Below are 14,716 nucleotides of genomic sequence, written 5' to 3'. Positions count from 1 at the left end.
CACACAAGCTCCTGGATTTCAGAGGTGCAGCCAGGCCCGAGGTCCACGGTCATCAGCCCCCTGAGAACAGCATGCAGCACGGTTAAGGAGCTGGGTTCCGGGGTTGGATCACCTGGGCTGGCACCATGGCCCCGCCACCTGTCACCATTGTGGGACTGTGGTCACTGCCAACCTGTGCCCTGTTTAAACGGGAGAGTAGCAATTCCCATCTCCTAGGGGTGGGAAGGCTCAGTGAGCAGGTTCATGAGGAGAGCCTGGCACCTCCTACACGGGCAGGAGATGAATCGCTAAGAGGCCTCGGGAGTCTAGTGCAGAAGGGGGAGGTTGGGCACTCCAGGCATGTGATTTTGGGAAAAGTCTGTGAGTAAACAAGAATATGATTTTTTCTTCACCAGCGAAGAAGTTATTTTTCCTTACCTCTCCTTAGTTACCTCTGTGCCATGATGAAACTTTTCTTTAAAAATAAAGGGTAGGCAGAGAAAGATGTCCTGAGTTACCCAGGGCTGATGCTCCGGGGATCCAGCTGGTCTCCCGCCCGCTCAGGTTGCGGATTAAATGAACTGGGCCAGTGGGGGATTTAAAGCTAAAATCAGGCCTTATCGTCATCGTAGCAGTCACTTGCAGCAGGTGTCTGGCTCTTAAGTGAAGGCCCCTCATGTGAGGGGTGGTATTAAATTATCTAATTGTCAAATGGATTGAGATTAAATTGCCAACCCTCTCCTCTTTTTGTCGAACAGACATTGATGACTGTTCTCCAAATAACTGTTCCCACGGGGGCACCTGCCAGGACTTGGTTAACGGATTTAAGTGCGTGTGCCCGCCCCAGTGGACGGGCAAAACGTGCCAGTTAGGTAAGAGAATTCCTGCACCGGGCCTGGCTTGATCCGAGCGATTAAGGGAGATGTGCATGTGGCCAGCGGTGCAAGTTTGCGTGCCATCGTACCGAGAAGTCATTTATTATCTAGGGGTCCAGCCAGCGGGCCTGGAAGAAATAACTCGCATGCAAATGGCCTGGCTCTTTGAGGCCCTGTGGGAAAGTCGTGGGATTCCTTGAACCATGTCAATCGTCTGTCCGAGGCGTGTTCAGCTGGGTTCCAAACGGGGATGATCTCATGAGGAATGAGCTGTCTGCATTCTTTTTTGCCACTATTAAATCCCAGCAACTAGGCTGCGCTGGGTTTTGCACGGAAGTGCCTAGTGGCTTTCTGCTGTCCTGTCGGGGGCTAGTTGTTAACAGCAGCTGGAATGTTATCAATTAGCATTCCTTACTGGAGCATGGCTAGGGGAGACGGTTCAGATGTTCAGAGTAGTATCTCTTATTTAGCTAGCTTATTAAAATGTCTCGTTTCAGACAAACTATTGGTATGGTGGGTTTTTGTTTTGAGGGGGGAGGTGGGGTAGGACCCCATTTCTCACTGTTCATCCTCTCTGTTTTTCAGATGCAAATGAATGCGAGGCCAAACCTTGTGTAAATGCCAAATCCTGTAAGAATCTGATTGCCAGCTACTACTGTGATTGCCTCCCGGGCTGGATGGGTCAGAATTGTGACATAAGTGAGTGTGAGACTGTTTCAATTTTGATTTTCGTGAAACTGGGGTGTTGAAGGCGTTTGCCAGCCGTACTCAGGCTCCAGGTCTAAGACTTGAGTAGTGGAAGGAGAACCTTATAGAGGGAATGTTTTTGGAGAGGGAGTGATGGGCACAGAAATGAAAACATGCACGTTATCAGGCTCATTAGCTGGTAAAACACGGCTGTACTCTGATAAGGTGGCTGAAACAACGATGTGAAGTTTCAGTACCTCAGTCTGGAAGAACTAAGGAGTGTTCCCACCAATCACCTTATTTCACAAGACGCACACAAGAAATCTGATTGGAGGTTTTTATCTGTCCTGAGCAGAGAAGGCTTTTCAGTTAAGCCCAATTTCAATGTAAATTGCCCCCCCAATACGGTGACTTGTTTATTTTTTAGATATTAATGACTGCCTCGGCCAATGTCAGAATGACGCCTCCTGTCGGGTATGTAAATCTTTGCTTATATCAAAACCTTAGTGATTGACAACAAGCCTTAAGATTTATGTGACCCTGGGAAAGCTCTGTCCCTGAGCGATTTTAAAATGCAGGTGAAAAGTGAGTCTCTGGAAGTTTCACTCAGGCTCATGTTACCCCAGCCTCCCGGGAGTCATCTTGAAGGCATGCACATAGAAATTCCTCTCTCACATTTGGAGAGGTTTGGCATCTCTTTCAGTGAATCAGCTGAAGCGCAGCAGTCACGCTGAACCACTGAAGCCCTGTGTTTGTGGAGCACCTAGAAAAAAAGCATGTGTTTCTCACCCTCCTTCTCCTCCCTCCAGGATTTGGTTAATGGTTATCGCTGTATCTGTCCACCTGGCTATGCAGGCGATCACTGTGAGACAGACATCGATGAGTGTGCCAGCAACCCCTGTCTCAACGGGGGTCACTGTCAGAACGAAATCAACAGATTCCAGTGTCTGTGTCCCACTGGTTTCTCTGGAAACCTCTGTCAGGTGAGCCGAGCTAGAGCGTCCGATGGCCAAGTTTTCACAGGCAGTCTCCCCCCACTCCCTTCCCATTCCCGACACTGTCTGGAGCCTCCTACTGACTAGGGATCTCTGCTAGACACACGCCGTGGAAGGAGGGAGATGAGTGATTTTCTTCCCGTTGTCCGGTAGCCTGTCGATTTCTCTTTGTCCGTTTCCACCCAGACCCAGCACTCTCTCATTCTGCCTTGTTGTCTCAAATGCGTACCTGGACAGTCGCTAGGACACAACCGTAAATCATGCTGGGTGTTCTCCTAACAGAAGCAGACGGAAGGGTCACATTCCAGTGGCCGCTGCCCCAGAGGAGTCATAATCACGCCTTTGTTTTACTTTGTGTCCCCCCTCCCCTGCCCCTGGTCCTCGCAGCTGGACATCGATTATTGCGAGCCCAATCCCTGCCAGAACGGTGCCCAGTGCTACAACCGTGCCAGCGACTATTTCTGCAAGTGTCCCGAGGACTATGAAGGCAAGAACTGCTCCCACCTTAAAGACCACTGCCGCACCACCCCCTGTGAAGGTACCTCCCTCCCCGCCAGGCTTCTGGCTTGTCTTCAAGGCTGCTGTCCTCTGCCCCTTTGTCACCGCCCCGTGACACTCGGAGGGAAGCCAGAACACGTGGAAACAACCTATTCAGGCCCACCAGTTCGGGGGGACCATACCTGCAAGTAGCCCAGGGCAGAGAAGGGAATTCATTTAGCATCCCCATTCTGGGGGACGCTGATATGCAAGGCCGAGATGGACTCCTCAGGGCACCTCTGCCAGTAGAGCTTTCTGCCATGGTGATATCTGCACCGTCAGGTACAGTAGCCTCGGGACACGTGTGGCCCGGAGCGTTTAGTGTATGACCAGGGCAACTAGAAGCCCTGATTTACTTACTTTTCATTCACTTAAACTTAAACGGCCGCCTGTGGCTGCTGTGTGAGATGGCTCAGGCTTCCAGGTTCTGTTAAGTTTGTCCTGCAGCTGTAAGTGCCCTTACATCGAGGGAAAGGCTGTTCCTCCTCCTTAGCCAGCTTCCAGCAAATTCGGTAGATGTATCAGTAGAGGGAGGATGAACAGGGCCTGCAGACACGTGGGCTCCTGGCTCCATAGGGAGAAGACGCCTAAAAAAAAAAAAAACTCTCCGCCTGGGGTCTCGGCTTTGCCTGTCACTGCATGACACGGCACGTTGCCAGTCTCGGCCCCTGAGGTGCTGGCTTCTTACCCTCATTAGCCTGGCTAAGGTGCCTGGCTCCAGGAGAGCAGGCGTGGCGTGGGTCCTGGGCTCAGGAACACCAGGTCTTCGGGTCCCTGGCGGGGATCTGACCCCAAGTCTGTCTCGCAGTGATTGACAGCTGCACGGTGGCCATGGCCTCCAATGACACGCCTGAAGGGGTGCGCTACATTTCCTCCAACGTCTGCGGTCCCCACGGGAAATGCAAGAGTCAGTCGGGAGGCAAATTCACCTGTGACTGTAACAAAGGCTTCACTGGAACGTACTGCCATGAAAGTAAGACCCCACATCCTCGGGGAACGGGCCGAGGTCCCCCAAACCCTGCCCCGGCCCAGCTGGGGGGCATCTGGAATCATTTCAGGAGAGACCAGTCCAGGTTTACCATCTACAATCTAAGACTGAGGTCATGTTTAACTTACGAGATCACTGACGCCTCTTAAGTCTTCAGCACGTTTATTTTAGAATGTTCTGGAACCTTACTAGATCGGGTGGTCCGCTTTCCCTAGGCGTTTCCTCCCCACTCTCGCCAAGTAGCTTAGTGTGAGGACATTAAATAAAAGGGACGGGGTGCTCTCTGGAGGCTCCTGCTTGATAAAACCACCCACCGGATTCAGAAACAGTCCTGACGGAGTTAAATGTTGAGGTGCCCAGTGTATTTTCTCAGGAGGGGCAGGGAAACCCATAGAACAGTGCTTGGCGGTGGCATTACTTTTCCTTCGTTTACCTGTGTTTCTGTTTTTCCTTTCACAGATATTAACGACTGTGAGAGCAACCCCTGTAAAAATGGTGGCACTTGCATCGATGGTGTCAACTCCTACAAGTGTATCTGCAGTGGTGGCTGGGAGGGCGCCTACTGTGAGACCAGTGAGTTCAGGGGTCTTTTGGGGACAGACAGCTCTGGGGGGTGTGGGCAGGACAGAATCCACATGGGAAGCCGTTCTTCTTCGTGGAAATATCTGGGAGTGAGACCCCGACAGTTCCTGCCCTGGGACGGCATGGCCTGTGTCCTCTTTGCCTGTGTTGATGCTGACGCCAGCCAGCGGGAAGGAACTTCTGCGGAGGAGCTTATAGAATTAGACCCTGTAATTAGGATGATAGATATCCCCGCTTGCAGGCAAAGTGATCATCTTTCTGTTTGGGTTGTCATTTCTGCCCATCTTGACTTTAACTTCCGTGGCCTGTCGGGGGCTCCTTTATTCCTGGGAAAGGGTGACCGTGTTTAAGCCCCCGGGTGTCTCTGCTGGTTTTGAACTGGGCGTGGAAAGCAGGGGCTGGGGGTGGAGAGATGCAGTCCTCAGGCGTCGCGGGGCGTGGATGGACCTGGGAGCGTCTTCAGCCGGCTGTCTCCTCTGATTGCAGATATTAACGACTGCAGCCAGAACCCCTGCCACAACGGGGGCTCGTGTCGCGACCTGGTCAACGACTTTTACTGCGACTGTAAAAACGGGTGGAAAGGCAAGACCTGCCACTCACGTAAGTGGTGGCCGGCTGGGATCCTGCCCTGTCTTCCATGAGCAGGGCCAGCCAGGGGCTCACGCCGGGATCTTCTCCTCCAGGTGACAGCCAGTGTGACGAGGCTACGTGCAACAATGGTGGCACCTGCTATGACGAGGGGGACGCTTTCAAGTGCATGTGTCCCGGAGGCTGGGAAGGAACGACCTGTAACATAGGTACCTTTCTGCCCTCCCTGGGCTTCACAGGGGCCGTGGGCCTGTGAGCCTGTGACTGTTTCCTGGGACCTGGTTTCTGCCCCTCCAGACTGTCGCTGGATCCTCAGGGAGGGTGGCCTTGTCTGCTCTTGTCTCGTAGCCCGAAACAGTAGCTGCCTGCCTAACCCCTGCCACAATGGGGGCACCTGTGTGGTCAATGGCGAGTCCTTCACGTGTGTCTGCAAAGAAGGCTGGGAGGGGCCCATCTGTACGCAGAGTGAGTGTTTCCCGCCCCCGCTTGCCACCTTGAACTCTCTGAGGGCTGCAGGAGTCCATCCTGACACCCCCGGGGACTGGCAATGGAAACCAGCAGCAGAGCCGTTTGATGTCTGCTTCTGCGTCACCTGGGTCTGTTCTAATGACTTGATGGGATGCAGCCCTGACCTGGGCATGAGAAAGTCGCCGAGGAGATAAGTGGAGACAGATGGCGTCGTGGTTCCCAGCTCTGGTCTGACCAGCAGCCTGTCTCCATCCATTCTCACACCCCCTGCCCACCCCACCCAGGGCCTCTTCCTGTGTACATGTGTCCCACGGCGAACGGGATCAAGTGTGGTGTGGGCCTGCTTCCAATTGAGCAGAGGTCTTAAGCTCCTTCTGCCGGTGTTAACGACAGCTTTATCCTCTGGGTATCGTGGAAATCACTGGTGTTTTTACTTAGGGCTAAGAAGGCCTCGCTGTTAAGTTGTCTTGTTTTTACTTTGCAGATACCAATGACTGCAGTCCTCATCCCTGGTAAGCATGGCCACCTTTTAAGCTGGCACTTGTTGGCTGTGACACGTGTGGGCATCTCCCGGGGACCTTGTTTAAAGTGCAGGTTCAGATGCAGGAAGTCTGGGGGCTGCTGCACATTTCTCCTCTCTGACAAGCTCCCAGGCAATGCCGATCCTGCTGGTCCGTGGACCACACTTTAATTAGTCAGGTTGTGTCCTCATTTAGAGCACTGATTCTCAACCTTGGCTGCACGCGAGAATTATCCGGGGAGCATTTATAAGTTCCAGTGCCTGGGCTGCAACCGAGACCTGTGATATTAGACTCTCTGGGGGTGGGACCCAGGCATCAGTATTTTTAAAGCTCCCAGGCAGTGGTGCGTGTGAGCAGGGGTGAGAGCCGCTGATCGTAACTGGCATGGCTACCTTTGAACTGGCAGGGGGAGTGGTGGACTGGTGGTGACCGAGGGGTCTTTGCTTTCCTAGTTACAACAGTGGCACGTGCGTGGATGGAGAGAACTGGTACCGCTGTGAGTGCGCCCCCGGCTTCGCTGGGCCCGACTGCAGGATAAGTAAGGACCACCTCCGACTGGGTCTCCCCACTCCAAACCCTCAGCCTGAGAGTTTTCATCTTTAAAATAATTATGGCCATGGTTCTAAGTAGCCTTGACAAGTAATCTCCTGCCTCCAGCTGGGATTAAGATGGCCCTGGCCGGCCCCTCCCTGGGGGACACAGCCCTCCTTGCTCTAGGGGAGAGAGCGTCAGCCACAGAATTTGGTGATTAATCTACTCTGAGGTCCTAAGGAAAGAGTGTGCCTGTCCCCGTGACTAACGTGAAATAATGGGCAAGCGGACGTTGCCACAGCCATGCTGGTGGGGGACAGAGCTAAGGCCACAGAAGGGACACTGGGGCTGCGGTTTCCAGGGCTTGATCAGGCCCCGGTGAAATGATTAAACAAAACGGAGGCAGGCAGTGCAGTTTTTCAGGAAGTTCACAGTTTATTCTTTATTTTGAGCCTTTTCCCTACTTTGTTTACATGCCGTTTCTTTTGCCAAAAAAGGTGATAGAGTAGTTGTACTTCTTTGTGTTCTTGTCCCTAAAGTATTTAAAGTTTTACTGGTCCTTGAGGTCCCCAAGTCTGGGACTTCAGGAACTGCTAGATGGGGGAACTGTGTATCTGTTTCATGTTTCTGAATCAGGAGTCTGGCAAATTATGGCCTGGGGGCCAAAATAAAGTTTTATTGACACACAGCCACACCCTTGTTGATGTACGGTCTAGGGCTGCTTTCATGCTGCAACAGAGTTGAGCAGTCGTGACGGAGACTACATGGCCTGCAGAGCCTAAAATACTTACTAGCTGGCCCTTTTCAAGATCTTTGCCGGCCCTCGTTCTAAATTGTACTGTCAGAGAAAAAGGAACCTCAGTTAAAAACTGCTGCTTCCCCATATGATTCTCAGCTGTTAGAAATCAGGCGAGCGGTGATCTTTGCGGGGCAGTGACTGGAGACTTTGGGAGCACTGATGATCTGTTTCTTTATTTGGGTGCTGGTCATGTGATGAAAATGCGTTAAGCTTATACTCAGACAGCTTATCTGTACGTTTTGTCAGTAAAAACTTAGAAAAACGTTGCTACCTCCCACTGGGGCCTAAGCTCGAACTCCATTTTTCCTAGACATCAACGAATGCCAGTCTTCACCTTGTGCCTTCGGGGCAACCTGTGTGGATGAGATCAATGGGTACCGGTGTGTCTGCCCCCCCGGGCACAGTGGTGCTAAATGCCAGGAAGGTACGTGGGCCGGGCCCAGCTGCCCGTGTGTCCTGCGGGCTGAGCGGGCACTGCAGTCACTGTTTTGACTGTTCGTGAGTGGACACTGTGCTCAGGGAGAGAACACGGAGGGGACATCCACTTGGGACCACGGGGAAGGGGAAACCTGAGGGGGGGGTCCTGTGAAAACAGGGTAGCTGTTGGTTTTAGCCAGCTGTTGCCACAACTATGCTGTGTGACAACCATCCCCGATCTCCGTGCATACGACAAGTACTGGTGTTGCTCGTGGGCACAAGGGCGCAAGCAGAGCGATGGATGCCTCGGCTTGGGTGCCCAGGTCTGTGTGCCACCCCCTCCTCCTGGGACCAGCACTGTATCCAGGGCATGTCCTTTTCCCGGCAAACAGCAGGCTCTCAAGGGGCCAAGCTCACCCGGGAGAGACTCTGCTCACATCGCATCCCAACGCACTGCACTGACCAAAGCCGGTCACGTGGCCGGGTGCAAAGGCCACCGGGGAGGGAGGGACGCTTGCCCATCGTGGGAGCAACTGTGTTGTCACGGGACAAGGGGCAACAGGGGTAATCACTTCCCGACGGGCAGGGAGTGAAGTATCAGGAGAACCGTCTCCAGAAAAGGCAGCTCCTCCCACTCACGAGTCTCCACCTCAGTTTCAGGGAGATCTTGCATCACCGTGGGGAGCGTGATACCTGATGGGGCCAAGTGGGACGATGACTGCAACACCTGCCAGTGCCTGGACGGGAGGATCGCCTGCTCGAAGGTAGGCGTGGCCCCAGCTGCCGGCGTTCTGGTTCTGGAACTGCCAGCGAGCGAGCGTCTCCTGAGCTCTACTCTGTCTCTGCAGGTGTGGTGTGGCCCCCGCCCTTGCTCGCTGCACAAAGGGCACAGTGAGTGCCCCAGCGGGCAGAGCTGCATCCCCATCCTGGACGCCCAGTGTTTCGTGCGCCCCTGCACTGGTGTGGGTGAGTGCCGGTCCTCCAGCCTCCAGCCCGTGAAGACCAAGTGTGCCTCCGACCCCTACTACCAGGACAACTGTGCCAACATCACGTTCACCTTCAACAAGGAGATGATGTCGCCGGTACGGAACACCTTGCTGGCTTTGGAGAGGTGGGGTGTGTCTGCTTTTGCCCTAAAGCAGGGGCGTCACGAGCTCGGATCTCCTCCTCCTCCTCAGCTCAGATTCTTGTCTTACACCAGAGCTCAGCTTCTGAACATAGCTTCGCTTTCAAGCAAACACAGCCTTTTTTCCTTCCGCTCTTTTACATGTGTGTGGATTTAAAAATCTCGTTCTAGGGTCTCACCACAGAGCATATTTGCAGCGAACTGCGGAATTTGAATATTCTGAAGAATGTTTCTGCTGAGTATTCAATCTACATAGCTTGCGAGCCTTCCCCTTCTGCAAACAATGAAATACACGTGGCCATTGTGAGTATGAGACCCATGCACGCTTAGTTGTTTGATTGCCAAGTAGCTCAGAAGCTTCACTTAGCCAGTGTCCAGATAAGCAGATACATTGACATACACGCGTGGTCAGATAATTTTGAATAAAGGTGTCTGGGGAGTGTCCCTGACCCTCTGGTCTGATGAGTCTTCCTTTTCCAGTCTGCTGAAGACATCCGGGATGATGGAAACCCAATCAAGGAAATCACCGACAAAATTATAGATCTTGTTAGTAAACGTGAAGGGAACAGCTCACTGATCGCCGCCGTTGCGGAAGTGAGAGTTCAGAGGCGTCCTCTGAAGAACAGAACAGGTAGGTGGTGGGGGCAGGTGAGGACCTGTCACGTCCATCTCATCAATAAGACCAACACAACCGGCGTCCAGTAAAACCGCCAGGGTGGGGAGTTACTTGACGGTTCCCTACTCAAGGACCCCCCCATTTTTAACTGAGAAAACAGAGGCCGGCTGACGTGACCAAGGTCACATGGCAAAGGGCAGAGGCGGCCCTGACTTGTTCCCCTGCCTGCAAGCTGTGCTCCGGCAGGCGGGCGCCCTTCCAGGCACGCATTGTCTCTGGGTCCCGGGAAGAGCATGGCTGTGCCTTGAGCGCGTGTCTGTGCGGAGCCTGTCTTGTGCTCCGGTATCGGGGGACAGCCCGTCCTAAGCACTGAGACACAGGTTTGATAGATGGCTCGATGGCCCTGCAGGATGTCCAGAGTCCCCCCATGGATGCCCCAAGTATCACCGTTCTAGTGAAGCGACTTGCCGGGCGAAGGACCACTGGGGGCATTTGAACCGTCCATGCCGGGACCCTCTTTCTGATGATTCTGAAAACCGGCTCCTCTAATGAGCTGCCTAAGTAGCCAGACTCCCCGTGACCGGCCCAGATACTGCTCCACACCCAGGCGGGAGCCTCTACGGGCTGCTGCTCGGCCTGGTCTCTCCAGGGATGCTGGGAGGTGATGATGTGTGGTTGGGAAAGGGACCCGTCCCCATGCGCCCTCTTAGGGACCAAGGACAAGGGAGCCGTGGGCGCGGGGCTCACGGGGGTGCCCCTGCCTTGCAGATTTCCTGGTGCCCCTGCTGAGCTCGGTCCTGACCGTGGCCTGGGTCTGCTGCCTGGTGACCGCCTTCTACTGGTGCGTGCGCAAGCGGCGGAAGCCCGGCAGCCACGCGCGCTCGGCCTCTGAGGAGAGCACCACCAACAACGTACGGGAGCAGCTGAACCAGATCAAGAACCCCATTGAGAAGCACGGGGCCAACACGGTGCCCATCAAGGACTACGAGAACAAGAACTCCAAAATGTCCAAAATAAGGACACACAACTCGGAGGTGGAAGAGGACGACATGGACAAGCACCAGCAGAAAGCCCGCTTCGCCAGGCAGGCCACGTACACGCTGGTCGACAGAGAGGAGAAGTCCCCCCACGGCACGCCGGCCAAACACCCGAACTGGACAAACAAACAGGACAACAGAGACCTGGAGAGTGCGCAGAGCCTGAACCGCATGGAGTACATCGTATAGCAGACGGCGGGCGGAGTCTGAGGGCGCCCGGGGTTCCTGAAGCTTCTCCAGATGTCTGTCCTGTCGTGTTCCGGTCCCAGGCTGTCCTTGACGTAGAATCCCTGTGTTAATTTAAGTTCTGACAAGCTGGCTTACACTGGCAATGGTAGTTTCTGTGGTTGGCTGGGCAGCACTGCATCGCACAGCTTTGCAAACACCAGGCCCCGGGGCCCCAGAGCCCCGCACCTGTCGGATCAGGCTCCCAGGAGAACACCCGGCCCCCCGAGGCCTCCAGCCTCCACTTCTGCCAGATGTCCCGATGGTGATGCAGTCTTAGGATCATAGTTTTTATTTATATTTATTGACTCTTGAGTTGTTTTTGTATATTGGTTTTATGATGACGTCCAAGTAGTTCTGTATTTGAAAAGTGCCTTTGCAGCTCAGAACCACAGCAACTATCACAAATGAGTTTATTATTTATTTTTTTTATTGTATTTTGTTGTTGTTGGGGGAGGGGAACTTTGATGTCAGCAGTTGCTGGTAAAATGAAGAATTTAAAGAGGAAAAATGTGTCAAAAGTAGAATTTTGTATAGTTCTGTAAATAATTCTTTTTTATTAATCACTGTGTATATTTGATTTATTAACTTAATAATCAAGAGCCTTAAGACATCATTCCTTTTTATTTATATGTACGTGTTTAGAATTGAAGGTTTTTGATAGCATTGTAAGCGTATGGCTTTATTTTTTTGACCTTATTTTCTTAGTACGTGTTGCCTATAAGCCAAAATTAAGGTGTTTGAAAATAGTTTATTTTAAGACAATAGGATGGCCTTCTGTGCCTGGAATACTGGTGGAGTTGTTGTTTTTTTTTTTTTTTTTTTTTTTTTTTCGTACGACGTCAGATGTTTTAAAACCCCGACTGAGGCAGTTTGAGAGTTAGTCTAGAACAAGGTTTTTTTTTGTTTGTTTCTTTGTTTTTTTTGGTTTTTTTTTTTGTTTTTTGCTTTAGACTTGAAAGAGACAGGCAGGTGATCTGCTACCGAGCAGTTTAAGGGAACAAGCTGAGCTATGACTAAACGTAGCCAAAACGTGAGTGGTTGAAGATCATTAAAGATATCAAATTAATTGTGTGAAGTTGGAAGCACACCAATCTTATCTTGTAAATTCTGATTTCTTTTCACCATTCGTAATGTAAGACTGAACCACTTGTAGATTTGATTTTTTGTTGTTATCTACTGCATTTAGGGAGTATTCTCATAAGCTAGTTGAATACTTGAACCATAAAATGTCCAGAAAGGTCACTGTTCAGATTTGCCAGAGTCCACTGCCTGCCTTAAGTGAGGAAATCAAAATGCTATGACGAAATTTAAGATCAAAAAGACTTATTAAAAACTGATTTCGTTGGTTCACCGTTCAGACCGTGAAGATCCTTTGTATTGTCCTCTTAGCGTTATACGAACATAAACATACATCTTTGATGTGTTGTTCCTGGCAATACATTTTGAAAAGTCATATTTATTAAATTTTTTTGTACGAAAACACGGACCCGTGTGGCCTCTTCTGAGCTTACGTAGTTCTGCCTGGCTCTACCTTGTGCCTTTGCCACCGCCCTGGGCCTGTCCTGGTGACCGGGGTGTGAGAAGTAGGCTGTGCTTGACAGGGGCCCCCATCAAGAACGGAGAGCCTTTTCAGCCATAACATGCTTGAAACCCCGAGGGGCTGCTGTGAAGCTGGAGCTGTGAGCCCCGTCTTGGGGGCCTAGGTGCCCTTGTTATTCGACAGCAAGTGTGAATACTGCTTGAATAAACACCACTGGATTAATGGCCTGCAGTGTGGACTGAATTGTTTTGAGCACTTGCGGGGAACGCCCACCGCAGTAAAAGGGTTTTAAATAGCTTGGAATTGGTGCTGGGGGGTTAGGAGGGAGACTGGATGCTTTCTCTTTTTATTTTCCCCCCCCCCGGCTGTTTGGATGAATGTGGATGTCCTGCCGTCACTGCAGACCACACCCTTGTGGCTTTTGTGCACCTTGTGCCTCTGGGCTGGTCTCCGCAGGAGGTGGTGGCTACAGGCTTCTGGGGTGAGGGCCCTCCTGCCCCTCACCACCTTGCTCCTAGGGAGTGCGCGAGTGGCTGGCCTCCTGTGCACCCTTGGGGTGCCAGAGCCGGGCCGCTCCTACCTGTAAAGAGCAGGTGAGCTGTGGTTGTTGCTCGTGGCTGCTGGGGCCAGAGGCCAACAAGCCTGCCCCACATGGCGGGGCGGGGTGGAGTGGGGGAAGCTTTGCCTCTGGCATCTCGGCACTGAGGGATGAACCATCAGTGACAGGCACGTGGACAGCTTCCAGCAGCTTTGAGGAGTTGCCAGGAGTTCCCTCCTCTGGTTAGGAAGCTATAGCTTATCCTCCTCGGAGCTGTGACACCCAGGCTGTCACCCACCTCCAGTCTTCATAGTATAACTCCAGCTGGAGTGACAAACTGAGTGGAGGAAAAGCTACGGGGATGGGGATGTTTATCTTTCTTCATTCTTGGGAAGCTTCTCTTTTTACCAGGCTAGGAGGTGTGTCCCGATGGACATCTTGGTTAAGAATGGATGGCGGGTTGAAGTGTCCCTGGTTCCTTGTGCACGAGCGGAGGCCATCAGGGAAATCAGTCCGGGACAGAGTTTTGGCTTGGGGAGGGAGCGCGAAGGACCTGGACTGTGACGGGTCTGGGTTTCCACGATGTCCCCCTGTCCTGGAACGGCCCCTGTATCACTGCTCTGCGGGGGTCGGGTCAGAGGGAGGGAGCAGTGCCTTCCCGGTACAGACCTGACGAGCAGGACAGTCTGAGTTCAAATGCTACCTTGCTCTGGTGGTTTGTAAACTTGGATTCTGCAGGACCCAGAATTCCCTGGGTAGTTGCCAAAGGCTTGTGTGCCAAGAAAAAAGTTTAATGAGCCTCTGCAATTCTTTATTCCAGGAGGGAAGTGATCTTGTGATTGTTATTTTAAGGAGCCTTCTATGCAGGACACGCTGGGTAGTGGGAAGGCTGAGATGGTCTCATCGGGACAGGGCTCAAAGCCACCACCTTGGGCGTTAAGGGCAGTGGTCCCCTCTCTCCAGGCCCTGGTTATCCTGGGGGCAGGAATGTGCAAAAGAAGGGACTTCGAACATTCCCCATCCCCTGGGAATGTTCTGTGCCCTCTGTAAGCAGGCCCTGGAAAAGGAAGAATTTTCCGTCCAGAAACATGGCTAACTAGAACTCCAGCATTAGAACATATATATACCATGAAACTCCGGAAAAGCATCAGCTCAAAGTTGGTTGCTTTAGGATGGGACACTGTCCTGGGATTCTAGACTTATGTAATGCGGAGTTAGAACAGGGGGGTATATCTTGAGTAAAAGCCCAGTGAGACTGGGTGATGAGCAGAAGCGGAACTTGTAAGCTGGGGCGGGGGGGGGGTTCTCTTAAATGCAGAGTCCCAGGCCTGGCCCATGATTCATAAGCGGGGCCTGGGAACCTGTATTTTCAACAAGCTGTCCCCTCCTCCCCCAATCCTCCCTGGTTTAGGTACAGCAAACTTTGAGAACAGCTTCACTAAAGTACTAAAGTACAAGCTCTTCCATTAATTACAAGGTTTTTCCTCCTTGTTAAACTGAATTAAGTATTCTGGAAGCTGGTTTGTTGCTCAATTACCACCTGACATCATTTTTAAGTAAATTAACGACACCGCCCCTTGAACAAGTTGTGGTGTAAGAGCTTCATTTTACTGGCTGATCTGAGGGGGTCAGTGAGTCAAAGTTAACTTATTTGGTAATATTTC

The 14,716-nt window shown here is 52.1% G+C and overlaps 1 protein-coding gene across 1 annotated transcript in view; it reads left to right on the top strand.

Annotated features, from left to right (window-relative positions):
• Positions 1-12,454, top strand: part of JAG1 (jagged canonical Notch ligand 1) — a 35,092-nt gene extending 22,638 nt beyond the window's left edge. The window contains exons 9-26 of the mRNA XM_081255321.1: positions 738-851; positions 1,440-1,553; positions 1,969-2,015; positions 2,351-2,524; positions 2,924-3,074; positions 3,882-4,046; positions 4,521-4,634; positions 5,130-5,243; positions 5,327-5,440; positions 5,580-5,696; positions 6,184-6,211; positions 6,673-6,758; positions 7,861-7,974; positions 8,622-8,731; positions 8,816-9,049; positions 9,265-9,396; positions 9,574-9,724; positions 10,478-12,454. Coding sequence (XP_081111447.1) covers positions 738-851; positions 1,440-1,553; positions 1,969-2,015; positions 2,351-2,524; positions 2,924-3,074; positions 3,882-4,046; positions 4,521-4,634; positions 5,130-5,243; positions 5,327-5,440; positions 5,580-5,696; positions 6,184-6,211; positions 6,673-6,758; positions 7,861-7,974; positions 8,622-8,731; positions 8,816-9,049; positions 9,265-9,396; positions 9,574-9,724; positions 10,478-10,935 — 2,537 coding nt within the window. The 3' untranslated portion in view covers positions 10,936-12,454. The remainder of the gene's footprint in view (positions 1-737; positions 852-1,439; positions 1,554-1,968; positions 2,016-2,350; positions 2,525-2,923; positions 3,075-3,881; positions 4,047-4,520; positions 4,635-5,129; positions 5,244-5,326; positions 5,441-5,579; positions 5,697-6,183; positions 6,212-6,672; positions 6,759-7,860; positions 7,975-8,621; positions 8,732-8,815; positions 9,050-9,264; positions 9,397-9,573; positions 9,725-10,477) is intronic.
• Positions 12,455-14,716: the final 2,262 nt, after the last annotated feature.

Source organism: Mesoplodon bidens (assembly GCF_964165515.1).
Source record: "Mesoplodon bidens genome assembly, chromosome: 15".
Classification (NCBI taxonomy): Eukaryota; Metazoa; Chordata; class Mammalia; order Artiodactyla; family Ziphiidae; genus Mesoplodon; species Mesoplodon bidens.
Note: the sequence above shows the minus strand (reverse complement) of the source record. Positions and strands in the feature narration are given on the sequence as shown.